At 75.2% G+C, this 10,400-nt stretch overlaps 2 protein-coding genes across 3 annotated transcripts in view; both read right to left on the reverse strand.

Annotated features, from left to right (window-relative positions):
* Positions 1 to 1,306: 1,306 nt before the first annotated feature.
* Positions 1,307 to 3,861, reverse strand: MRPL52 (mitochondrial ribosomal protein L52). Of its 2 annotated transcripts, XM_064475532.1 has the most exons (5): positions 3,674 to 3,775; positions 3,016 to 3,085; positions 2,772 to 2,839; positions 2,088 to 2,152; positions 1,307 to 1,513 (listed from the first exon to the last, which is right to left on the reverse strand). In XM_064475532.1, exons 1-5 carry the CDS (start codon positions 3,699 to 3,701, stop codon positions 1,382 to 1,384), a joined length of 363 nt encoding a protein of 120 aa, XP_064331602.1. In that variant the 5' UTR covers positions 3,702 to 3,775; the 3' UTR covers positions 1,307 to 1,381. The 2 variants fall into 2 exon arrangements, with proteins under 2 accessions (XP_064331602.1, XP_064331601.1); XM_064475531.1 differs by lacking the exon at positions 3,016 to 3,085 and having other exon boundaries at positions 3,674 to 3,861.
* Positions 3,862 to 3,897: 36 nt separating this feature from the next.
* The window catches only part of OXA1L (OXA1L mitochondrial inner membrane protein), a 257,560-nt gene continuing 251,057 nt past the window's right edge, over positions 3,898 to 10,400 (reverse strand). Inside the window, exons 2-11 of the mRNA XM_064475438.1 lie at positions 10,243 to 10,291; positions 9,657 to 9,740; positions 9,122 to 9,386; positions 7,334 to 7,477; positions 6,612 to 6,697; positions 6,355 to 6,519; positions 6,084 to 6,188; positions 5,397 to 5,559; positions 4,697 to 4,777; positions 3,898 to 4,217 (exon numbers count right to left, since the gene is read on the reverse strand). Of these exons, the coding sequence (XP_064331508.1) occupies positions 3,898 to 4,217; positions 4,697 to 4,777; positions 5,397 to 5,559; positions 6,084 to 6,188; positions 6,355 to 6,519; positions 6,612 to 6,697; positions 7,334 to 7,477; positions 9,122 to 9,386; positions 9,657 to 9,740; positions 10,243 to 10,291 (1,462 nt within the window). The remainder of the gene's footprint in view (positions 4,218 to 4,696; positions 4,778 to 5,396; positions 5,560 to 6,083; positions 6,189 to 6,354; positions 6,520 to 6,611; positions 6,698 to 7,333; positions 7,478 to 9,121; positions 9,387 to 9,656; positions 9,741 to 10,242; positions 10,292 to 10,400) is intronic.

Genomic DNA, 10,400 nt, shown 5'->3' on the forward strand with positions numbered 1-10,400 from the left:
CACCCGGCCCCTCCCCGCAGTGGCCACGCCCCCGCTGGCCACGCCCCCGCTCCTCCCCACCGCGGCCACGCCCCCTCCCCACAGCCCCACCCCCTTCTGCAGCCTCCGGGGGGAGGGGCTGTGCCCGCCCCCTCCCCGTGGCCCCGCCCCTGCTCGGTGTGGGTGGGGCTTGGTGTGGCCACACCCCCTCCCCCCTCCTCCTCATGGTGCTTTGGGCGGGGCCGTGCCTGAGCCCCGCCCCCTCTCAGTGGTCATGGGGGAGGGGTCATGACCTTTGACCTGGCTGGGAAAGGTCGGTGGTAGGCCCCGCCCCCCCGTGACCCTTCCCCTACCGCAGGGCCGGGGGGGCGGGGCCTCGAGCCACCTCCCTCCCCCCCCCCGCCCAGCCAATCCCCGTGCAGGGGGCGGGGTCCATCCGTGGAGCGGAGGCCCCCGATTGGCCGGCGGCGGCAGGGCGGGGCTTGGGCGGGGCCGCTTGACGCAATTGACGCCTATGCGGCGAGGGGCGGGGCCATCGCGCCAGCCAGGCGGGGGCGGGGCTACGCACACGCGGGGGGCGGGGCCCGGTGTACATACGGGGGGGGGAGGGGCAACTCATTGGTTTTTTTTACCGTTTTGGGGGAATTTTGGGGGTCCCGGGGGGGGCCCGACCCCCCCCTCCTGCGGGCCGGGAGGGGGGGAGGGGCGCCCGGACGCCCGGGTCCCCCGGGGGGGGGGGGGCGGGGTTAATAATTAATAATTAATTAATAATAATTAATAAAGGAACGCCCTGAGGAGAGGGGGCGGGGCGCTGGCGCCTGCTGGTTTGTACTGGGAGCGGCTGGGGGGGGGGACTGGGGGCTACTGGGGGAGAATTTGGGGCCACTGGGAGGGGACTGGGGGCTACTGGGGGAGAATTTGGGGCTACTGGGAGGGGACTGGGGTCTACTGGGGGAGAATTTGGGGCTACTGGGAGCACTGGGAGGGGACTGGGGGCTACTGGGGGAGAATTTGGGGCCACTGGGAGCACTGGGAAGAGAAAAGGGGGGGCTAGTGGGGGCGACTGGGAAACACTGGAACGGCTCGGGGGTTACTGGGGGGGGTCTTGGGGGCTACTGGGCGCACTGGGAGGCGCGCGGGGGGGGTCACTGGGGGACACGAGGAGCTGGCGGCGCCCCCAGTCCCGTGCCTGGGCCGAGCGCCCGCGCGATGATGTCGTCGCTCGCCACATCTGGAGCGGGGGAGGGGAAGCGCGTGACGAGCGGCGGGGGGGGGAGGGGCAGGCTTGGGGGGGGCCCAGGCATCCGCACACACTCAACACAGGCTGTTTTGGGTTGAAAACACGTGGTTTTTATGAGGACGTCGGCCTGCGGGGCCCCCCCCCGAGGGGGCGCCGGGCTGGTCACTGGTCCGCGCTGGTCCGTACTGGTCGGCACTGGGAGCCCTTGGGGCGCAGGCGGGGGGCTGCGGCCCCCCCCGGCTCCCCCCGGCTGGCGGCCGCCTCCAGCACCTGGCTCAGCTTCACGGCGCGGCGCTGGGGGGGGGGGGCGGCCATCAGGGGGGTCCCGGGGGGGGGCAAGGGGGTCGGGGAGAGCCCCGGGGGCTGGGGGAGCACCCAGGGGGCTGGGGGGGGTCCCGGGGGGGCAGGGGGACGACAGCGGTCAGGTGGGGGAACACGGAGCTAGGGGGCGGTCCCAGGCGTTTGTGGGGGTCCCGGGGGTCCGTGGGGGGTCCCAGGGGTGCGGGGAGAGGGACCCAGGGGTTTGGGGGGGGGGGGCGGGTCCGAGGGGGGTCCCCAGGAGTCCGAGGGCGATCCCAGGGGTTTGGAGCAGCTCCGAGGGGTCTGGGGGGGGATCCCAGGGGTTTGGGGGGGGGGGTGTCCCAGGGGTCCATGGGGGTCCCGGGAGTCTGTGGGGGGGTCCCAGGGGTCTGAGGGGGGGGCCTCAGGGGGGTCTCTGCTGTTTCCAGGGGTCCCAGAGAGTCCAGCTGGGGACCCAGGGGTTTGGGGGGCACCCAGGTGTCCGGGGGTGACCCGGGGGTCCGGGGGGGCTCCCAGGGGTTCGGGGGGGTCCCAGGGCTCCGTGTCCCCCCCCCCCCCCCCCACTCACAGCCAAAGCCTCGTTCTCCTGCAGCCGCCGGAGCTGCCCCTTCCACAGCGGCGCCGGGCGACCGTCTGGGGGGGAGGGGACCGGGGGGCTCAGGGACCCGGGGGTCCGGCTGGCCCCACCCCCACCCCCACCCCCACCCGGGGGGAGCCAGGCGTCGGGGGGGGGAGGGGCTGTCACCCCCCAAAAGGGGACCCAAACCTGAGTGTCCATAAACCCCCTGGTTTGGGGTGTCCCCCCCCCCCCAGCATATCCCTCCCTTTCGGGGTATCCCCTCCTTTGGGGGTCCCTCCCCCACCCCATTTGGGGTCCCCTTTGGGGGTTATTTCCCCCCCCTCCGGAGTACCTCCCCCCCTTTGGGGTGTTCCCCCCACGCCCTTGGGGACCCCCTCCCCCCTTGGGGACCCCCTCCCCCCCTTTGGGGCCCCCCCTCCCCCCCGGGACCCTCCCCCCCGGGACCCTACCCCCCTTTGGGGCCCCCCCTCCCCCCCGGGACCCTCCCCCCCGGGACCCTCCCCCCCTTTGGGGCCCCCCCTCCCCCCCGGGACCCTCCCCCCCCGGGACCCTCCCCCCCTTTGGGGCCCCCCCTCCCCCCCGGGACCCTCCCCCCCGGGACCCTCCCCCCCTTGGGGACCCCCTCCCCCCCTCTGGGGCCCCCCTCCCCCCCCCGGGACCCCCCGCTCTCACCCACGAAGGACCAGTCGGGGAGGTCGCGCAGGGGCCCGAACCCGGCCGTGCTGGGGGCGAAGCCCTGCCTGGGGGGGCGGGGGAGGGGCAGGGTGTGGGGCGGGGGGTGCCCAGGCCTCCGGGACCCCCACATGCCTGGGACCCAGCCCCTCCCCCACTCCCAGGGTCCTGGGACGGCCCCTCCCCCAGCCAGGGGCCCCAGGCCACGCCCACCCCCCACCCCCCCCGGGGACCCAGGCCTTACTCCACTCGCCATTGGCCAATCCGCAGGGGGGGGCGGGGCAGAGGCCGCAGGGCCCGGGCCTGGCGCTCAGCTGGGGGGAGGGGTCAAGCAAGCCACGCCCACAGCTGTTACGCCCCCATAGCTCCGCCCACTGCCACCTTAGGACATGCTCCCTGCCCTTCCACCCCACCCCTCTATCCAAGCCCCGCCCACTCCCCAGGCCCCGCCCCAAACACCCACCCACCAACCCGTAGCCGCACCCACAAGCAATTAGCCCCGCCCCCAAACAGGCTAGCCCCTCCCCTTTTCCTACCACGCCATACTGCCTGCAGCCCCAGGCCACGCCCCCACGCAATTAACCCCGCCCCCAGCCCTTTAGCAACGCCCCAGACCCTCATCCCCTCCCCATGCCCAAACACCGTCCCCATTGCGAGCCCAAGCCCCGCCCCAAGCCCCACCCTCGCACCACTAGCCACGCCCACCGTGTTTTAGCCCCGCCCCACATTAGCGCGCGCGGGCCGCCCCCCCCCCCCCGCCGTTCTTTACCCCCTCCCGCGCCTTTTTGGCCCTTCCCCCCGCCCCGTACCCCACGGCGGCCCCGCCCCCGCTGCCGTAGCCCCTCCCCCGCCTCGGAGCCCCGCCCCCCCGCGCCGTTAACCGCGCCCCCCCCCCCCCGTACCGATCCGCATGATCCTGCGCGCCGACATGGCCTCCGGCGGAAGTGACGCCGCCAGCGCGCGCGCGCTCACGCGACCGGAAGGGGGCGGCCGCCGTCGCCACGCCGCGAAGCCCCGCCCCTTCCGCCCAGGGCGCCGCCATTTTGTACGGCGCGGCCGACACGCGCGCCGCCATCTTGTCCGCCCCCCCCTTCCCCCGCGGCCGCCATTTTGAGCGGGCGGAGCGCTACGGCGGCCCCGCGGGGCCAAACCCCGAGGGGGGCGGGGCAGGGAGCGCCCGGGACCCCCCGAAACGGGACACAACCGCCCCCCCGCGGGACCCCCAAGTGAGCCCCACGAGGCTCCCGGACCCTCCCCCCCCCCCGGTCGGTCCCAGCCCCCCCCCCGACGGACAGAGGCGGAGGCGGCGCGAGTGTGGGTGTTTATTGGGGTCCCCCCTCAGCCCAGCGTCTCCTTCCAGGGGCGCTTGGGGGGGGCCGGGGGCGCGGGGGGGGGCCCCCCCCGGGGGCGCCAGGGGGTTGTGGGCGAAGGTCTGGCGGAGGGGCCCTGCGGGGGGGGGGAGGGGGGGTCAGGGAGGGGCTCGTACGAGGAGACCCTGGTGCGAGAGACCCCCCCTTGGGCAACGCCCCCCCACCCCGGCAACCAAATACCCCCCTTCCCCCCGTGACCCCCCCATATAACCCCCCCGCGACTCCCCCCCCCCCGCATGCCCCCCAATGGCACCCCCTCGTGACCCCCCCGTGTGTCCCCAACCCCCCCATGTGACCCTCCCCTGTGACCCCCCAGTGTGACTCCCATCCCTCTGTGACCCCCATGACACCCCTGTGACTGGCAATGTCCCCCAACCCCGTGTCCCCCGTGACCGCCCCATAACCCCCCTGTGACCCGCCATGACCCCACTGTGTGCCCTCCCCATGACACCCCACGTGTAACCCCCCGTGTGACTCCCACCCGCCTGTGCCCCCCATGACACCCCTCCGTGACTGCCCCCGTGTCCCCCCCACCCCCCCGACCCCCCCACGCACCCTTGGCCGCCAGCTCGAGGTGGTGCCGCACCCGCCATTCCCGCTCCTCGCTGTGCCGCACCGCCTGCGCCTCTCGCCACTCTGAGAGCCCCGTCAGCAGGGACCCCCGGGACCCCCCCACAGCCCCAGGACCCCCCCACACCCCTGCGACCCCCCCCCACAGCCCCGGGACCCCCCCACACCCCCCCCCCCCCCACCCCTGCAACCCCCCCCACAGCCCCGGGACCCCCCCACACCCCTGCGACCCCCCCCACAGCCCCGGGACCCCCCCACACCCCCCCACACCCCCGGGACCCCCCCCACACTCCCGGGACCCCCCCACACCCCTGGGACTCCCCACGACCCCCCCCACTCCCGAGACCCCCCACACCACCCCCACTCCTGAGACCCCCCCCCACCCCCCCCCCCAAACCCCACACCCCCCCTGCGACCCCCCACACCCCCCGGGACCCACACATACCCCAGGGTCCCCCAAACCCCCCATAGTGCCCTGGGACCCCCCTAGACCCTCTGAAAATCCTCTGTGACCCCCCCCACCCCCTATAAGGCCCTGTGACCCCCCCAGGCCCCCATGACCCCCCCAGCCCCCTGTAGTGCCCTATAACCCCCCCGAGCCCCCCCATGGCCCCCTAAATCCCCTACAGCGCTCTGCTGCCCCCCCAAGCCCCCCCCACCCCCTATAGCCCCTCCCCGCGCTCACCCTGCCGCAGGCGCCCCAGGAGCCCCCCGCGGGGTTTGGGGGGGGCGGGGCCGGGCGGGGCGGGGGGCGGCACCCCGAGGCGCGCCCGGAGGGCGGGGACTCGCAGCAGCCCCGTCTGTGCCAGGCTGAAGGTGTTCGACGTCAGCCAATAGGTGAACACGGCCTGCGGGGGACACGCCCACTCAGCGCCGGGCACGCCCACCCGGTGCCAGGACACGCCCACTCGGCACTCAGGCACGCCCCCACCCCAGAAGGACACACCCATGGGGTGGGGCACTGGGGGTGGCCACACCCACCATGAGGCCACACCCACCCCATTCCAGGCACACCCACTCAAGGGGAGGAAAAGCTCCTCCCACCATGGAAGCCGCACCCACTAGAGACAGGCCACACCCATCAGAAGCTCCACCCACTCCAGGCCCTCCCCAAAACGGCAGGCTGCTCGTCTCCCAGAATGCCCCTCCCACTACACGGAGGCCCCTCCCACCCCAGGAAGCTCCTCCCACCCCACAGAGCCACACCCACCTGCAAAGAACCCCCTCCCACCACCAAACCCCCCCCCACCTGTCATGGAAGCCACACCCACTGCTGTTAGACCCCACCCCCTTCCCTATGTGCCCCTCCCAGCCCCCACCCTCCACCCCGCCCCCACAGGCCCCGCCCCCGCGCGGCCCCGCCCCGGCTCACCGTGGGGAAGTGGATGATGAAGGGGAGGAAGAAGAGGGGCAGGAGGCGCAGCACCTGCCGCACCGCCCCCGCCCCGGGGCTGGCCACGCCCGTCTCCGCCCCCACCTGTGGGCGGGGCACTTTTACACCTGCCCCGCGGCCCCGCCCGCCCCCCTCCCCCACCGCGACGGTTACGTAGGGGCTACACAAGCCCCCTCCCCCACCCCCCACCCCCCACCGGCGGCCATTTTGTGGGCGGAACGCCGCGCCCCGCCCACGCCCCGCCCCGCACCTCGAGGACGAGCCAGGTGGAGGCGGTGACGAGGAGGGGCAGGACGTAGTAGGGGTCGGGGGCCGCCAGGTCGGGGAACCAGGCGAGACCCCCCCGGTGCAGCCCCGGCACCGGCGCCGCCGCCATCTTCTGCAGCGCCAGGAAGAACGACACGAACAGGGGGGTCTGGGCGACGCCCCCCGCCCCACGGTCAGTTTGGGGGGGGGGTGTCTCCGTGTGCCCCTCGCCCCCGCCCCACTCACGGGACCCCCCCTCACCTGCACGAGGGGCACGAGGAACCCGCGCAGAGGGTTCACGTCGTGGCGCTTCTGGTACGCCGCCAGCTCCGAGTAGGCGCGGGCCACTGCGGGGGGCGGGGCTTGGTGGGGGCGGGGCCCGGGGAGGGCACGCCCTCTTCCCAGCGGCCACGCCCCTCCCAGAAAGCCACACCCACCCACCACTTTTATAGGGTTGCTGCCCCTTTAAGGCCCCCAGTGGTCTTAAAGCCCCGCCCACTGGGCCACACCACACCCACGGACCGCCCACCCCATTCCTTGCTATAGCCCCAGGCCCCGCCCCCAGCACACAAGCCCCGCCCCCACACCACCATACAGCCACACCCCATGCACTGTAGCCCCACCCCTTTCTCTAACCCCGCCCACAAGCACCCTCCTGCTCCCTTGAGGCCACGCCCCCCGCACAAGCCCCACCCACTGAGCCCTCCTCCAGCCTCTCCACATAACACCTGCATCTCCACCCCAAAGCCCCGCCCCCTCCCCCAAAGCCCCACCCACTCCCCCAGAGCCCCACCCACTCCCCCAGAGCCCACCTCCAGCCCACGCCCACCCACCTGAGGCCCCGCCCCTCGCTCCGTGACCACGCCCCCGCCTCCCACAACCCCGCCCCCTCCCCAGAGCCCTTCTGCACCACACACAGAGCGCGCTCCCCCGCCCCGCGGCCCCGCCCCCCCGCGGCCCCGCCCCCCCGCGGCCCCGCCCACCCTGGAAGCGGTCGCTGCCTTGGCGGGCCTCGGCCAGGCGCCGGGAGAGCAGCTGGAGCTGGGGCATGTGTGCGGCCAGGCGGGCGGCCTCGCGCTGCCCCCGCACCAGCAGCGGCAGCAGCGCCAGCCGCGCCCCCACCGTGCCTGCGGGGCGGCGGGGGGTCAGGGGGCTCCGCACGGGGTCGGGGGGCTCCCCGGGGGGTCAGGGGGCTCCCCAGGGGGTCAGGGGGCTCCGCACGGGGGGTCAGGGGGCTCCGCACGGGGGGTCAGGGGGCTCTGCATGGGGGGTCAGGGGGCTCCGCACGGGGTCGGGGGGCTCCGCACGGGGTCGGGGGGCTCCCCGGGGGGTCAGGGGGCTCTGCACGGGGTCGGGGGGCTCCCCGGGGGGTCAGGGGGCTCCCCGGGGGGTCAGGGGGCTCCGCGGGGGGTCAGGGGGCTCCCCGGGGGGTCAGGGGGCTCCGCACGGGGGTCGGGGGGCTCCGCACGGGGGTCGGGGGGCTCCGCACGGGGTCGGGGGGCTCCCCGGGGGGTCAGGGGGCTCCGCACGGGGGTCGGGGGGCTCCGCACGGGGGGTCAGGGGGCTCCTCACGGGGGTCGGGGGGCTCCGCACGGGGGTCGGGGGGCTCCCCGGGGGGTCAGGGGGCTCCGCACGGGGGGTCAGGGGGCTCCCCAGGGGGTCAGGGGGCTCCGCACGGGGGTCGGGGGGCTCCCCAGGGGGGTCGGGGGGCTCCCCGGGGGGTCAGGGGGCTCCGCACGGGGGTCAGGGGGCTCCGCACGGGGGTCGGGGGGATCCCCAGGGGGTCGGGGGGCTCCCCGGGGGGTCAGGGGGCTCCCCGGGGGGTCAGGGGGCTCCGCACGGGGGTCGGGGGGCTCTGCATGGGGGGTCAGGGGGCTCCCCGGGGGGTCAGGGGGCTCCGCACGGGGGTCGGGGGGCTCCCCGGGGGGTCAGGGGGCTCCCCGGGGGGTCAGGGGGCTCCCCGGGGGGTCGGGGGGCTCCCCGGGGGGTCGGGGGGCTCTGCACGGGGGTCGGGGGGCTCCCCGGGGGGTCAGGGGGCTCCCCAGGGGGGGTCGGGGGGCTCCGCACGGGGGTCGGGGGGCTCCCCGGGGGGTCGGGGGGCTCCCCGGGGGGTCAGGGGGCTCCGCACGGGGGTCGGGGGGCTCCCCAGGGGGGGTCGGGGGGCTCCCCAGGGGGGGTCGGGGGGGTGCGGGGTCATGGGTCGGAAACGGGAACACGGGGGGCTCGGAAACGGGGGGTCAGTGGGGTGGGACACGGCGGTCAGGGAGGGCTGGGGGCCACGGGGCAGGGGGGCTGGGAGCGGGGGAGCCCCCAGACCTGGGGGGAGACAGCCCTCCCCACCCCCAGCCCCACGGAGACAGCCCCCCCTGCCCCCAGCGGTGCCATCAGGAGTGGCCCAAACCCCCCAGAGCCCCCCCAGAACCCCCCCAAAGCCCTCCCAACCCCCCCCCAACCCACCCCAAGCCGCTTTTCTGGCCCATAGGAGCATCCTCCACCCCCCAGAGCGCCCCAAAACCCCCCCAAGAACTCCCCCAGAGCCACTTTATTGACCCATAGACATCTCCCTCCCACACTGAGCCCCCCCAAACCTCCCAGAGCCCCCCCAAAATCCCCCCAAGACTCCAAGAACCCCCCCAAGACCTCCCACAGAGCCACTTCACTGCCCCACAGAGGCATCTTCCACCCCCAGAGCCCCCCCAATCCCCCCCAAGCGGCCTTTCTGCCCCATAGAGAAGCCGTCCAGCCCCCCCGAGCCCCCCGTCCCCGCTCACCGACGGCGATGGCCCCCCACCAGGGCAGCCCCACGTCGAGGTGCAGGAACTCGAGGAAGTTCTGCACCAGCCCCACGGGGGTGAAGGCCCCCAGCCCCAGCTCCTCCAGCCGCACCTCCTCCCCCAGCCCCACGGCGGGGGGCTCGAGACCCGCAGAGGGGGGGTCCTGAACCGCGGAGGGGGGGCTCTGCCCCACGGCGGGCTCTGTCTGTGCCACGGTAGGGGGCTCCTGCCCCACAGTGCCTGAGGGGGCCGGGGAGGCTGCCTGGGAGAGGGAAATAAAGGGCGTGTTACGGGGGGGCTGCCCCACAGCTGCCTCAGAGCCGCCCGTCCTGCCTGAGAACCCCCCCAGCCCCCTGTCCTGCCCCAGAGACCCCCAAAGACCCCAGTCCTGCCCCAGAGACCCCCCCAGAGATCCCTGTCCTGCCCCAGAGACCCCCGTCCTGCCCCAGAGACCCCCCCAGAGACCCCCGTACTGCCCCAGAGACCCCCCAGAGCCCCCCATCCTGCCCCAGAGCCCCCCCAGCCCCCTCACCTGGGCGCAGGCCGTGGCGAGGGCTCGGGGCGTGGGGCCCAGCCCCGGGGGGGGTCTCTGGGGCCAGAGCGGCCCCCGCAGAGTCTGGGGGGGGGGGGGGAGGGCACGTGTGACGTCATGGCCCCCACCAAGACGTCATCGCCGCCCCCTCCCCCCCACCCGAGGGCTCCCTCCGCAGGGAGCCGGTGAGGTCATGACCTCCACGACGTCACTGCTGACGCCAGCACTCGCCCCCCCCCGCCCAGTGCCGGACACGTGACGTCAGAAACAGCCATGACATCACTTCTATTAGTCTGAAAAAGCGCGGGAAAACGCCTCGGGAAAGGGGGGAAACGGCGGGGAGAGGGGCTGAGACGTCGGGGAGGTGCTCGACGTGACGTCACGGCGGACCTCTGACGTCACAAGGCGTGGGAGAGGGAGACGCGGGGTGGGGGGGGAGGGGGAAGCGGTGACAGAGGACACCCCCCCCTCCCCCCACACCCCCCGCCCAGCGGCGCCGGGCCGCGTGCCCCGACGGGAGTGACGTCACGCCGGCGGCGCGCGGTGCCGTGTCGCCCCCCTCCCCCCAGCCCCGCTCCCGGCTGACCCGCAGGGCCCGGAGGAGCGGCCGGAGCCGCGGGGCCGCCGCCGCCGCCATCATGGTGCCCTGAGGTAGAGCGGGGCGGGGCCGCGCATGCGCGACGGGGCGGCGCCGGCGACGCCGCGCCCTCCGCCATGGCAACTGCGGGCTGCCCGCTCGGGGGC

Source organism: Phalacrocorax carbo, chromosome 29, assembly GCF_963921805.1.
Source record: "Phalacrocorax carbo chromosome 29, bPhaCar2.1, whole genome shotgun sequence".
In the NCBI taxonomy this organism is placed as follows: Eukaryota; Metazoa; Chordata; class Aves; order Suliformes; family Phalacrocoracidae; genus Phalacrocorax; species Phalacrocorax carbo.

Coding starts and splice junctions, on each gene's coding strand:
- MRPL52 (XM_064475531.1), bottom strand. CDS start 3,846: ATGGCGGCGCGCGTGTCGGCCGCGCCGTACAAAATGGCGGCGCCCTGG. Junction 2,153..2,771: donor CCCCGACTGGTCCTTCGTGG/GTGAGAGCGGGG, acceptor CCTCCCCCCCAG/ACGGTCGCCCGGCGCCGCTG. Junction 1,514..2,087: donor AGGAGAACGAGGCTTTGGCT/GTGAGTGGGGGG, acceptor CCCCCCCCCCAG/CGCCGCGCCGTGAAGCTGAG.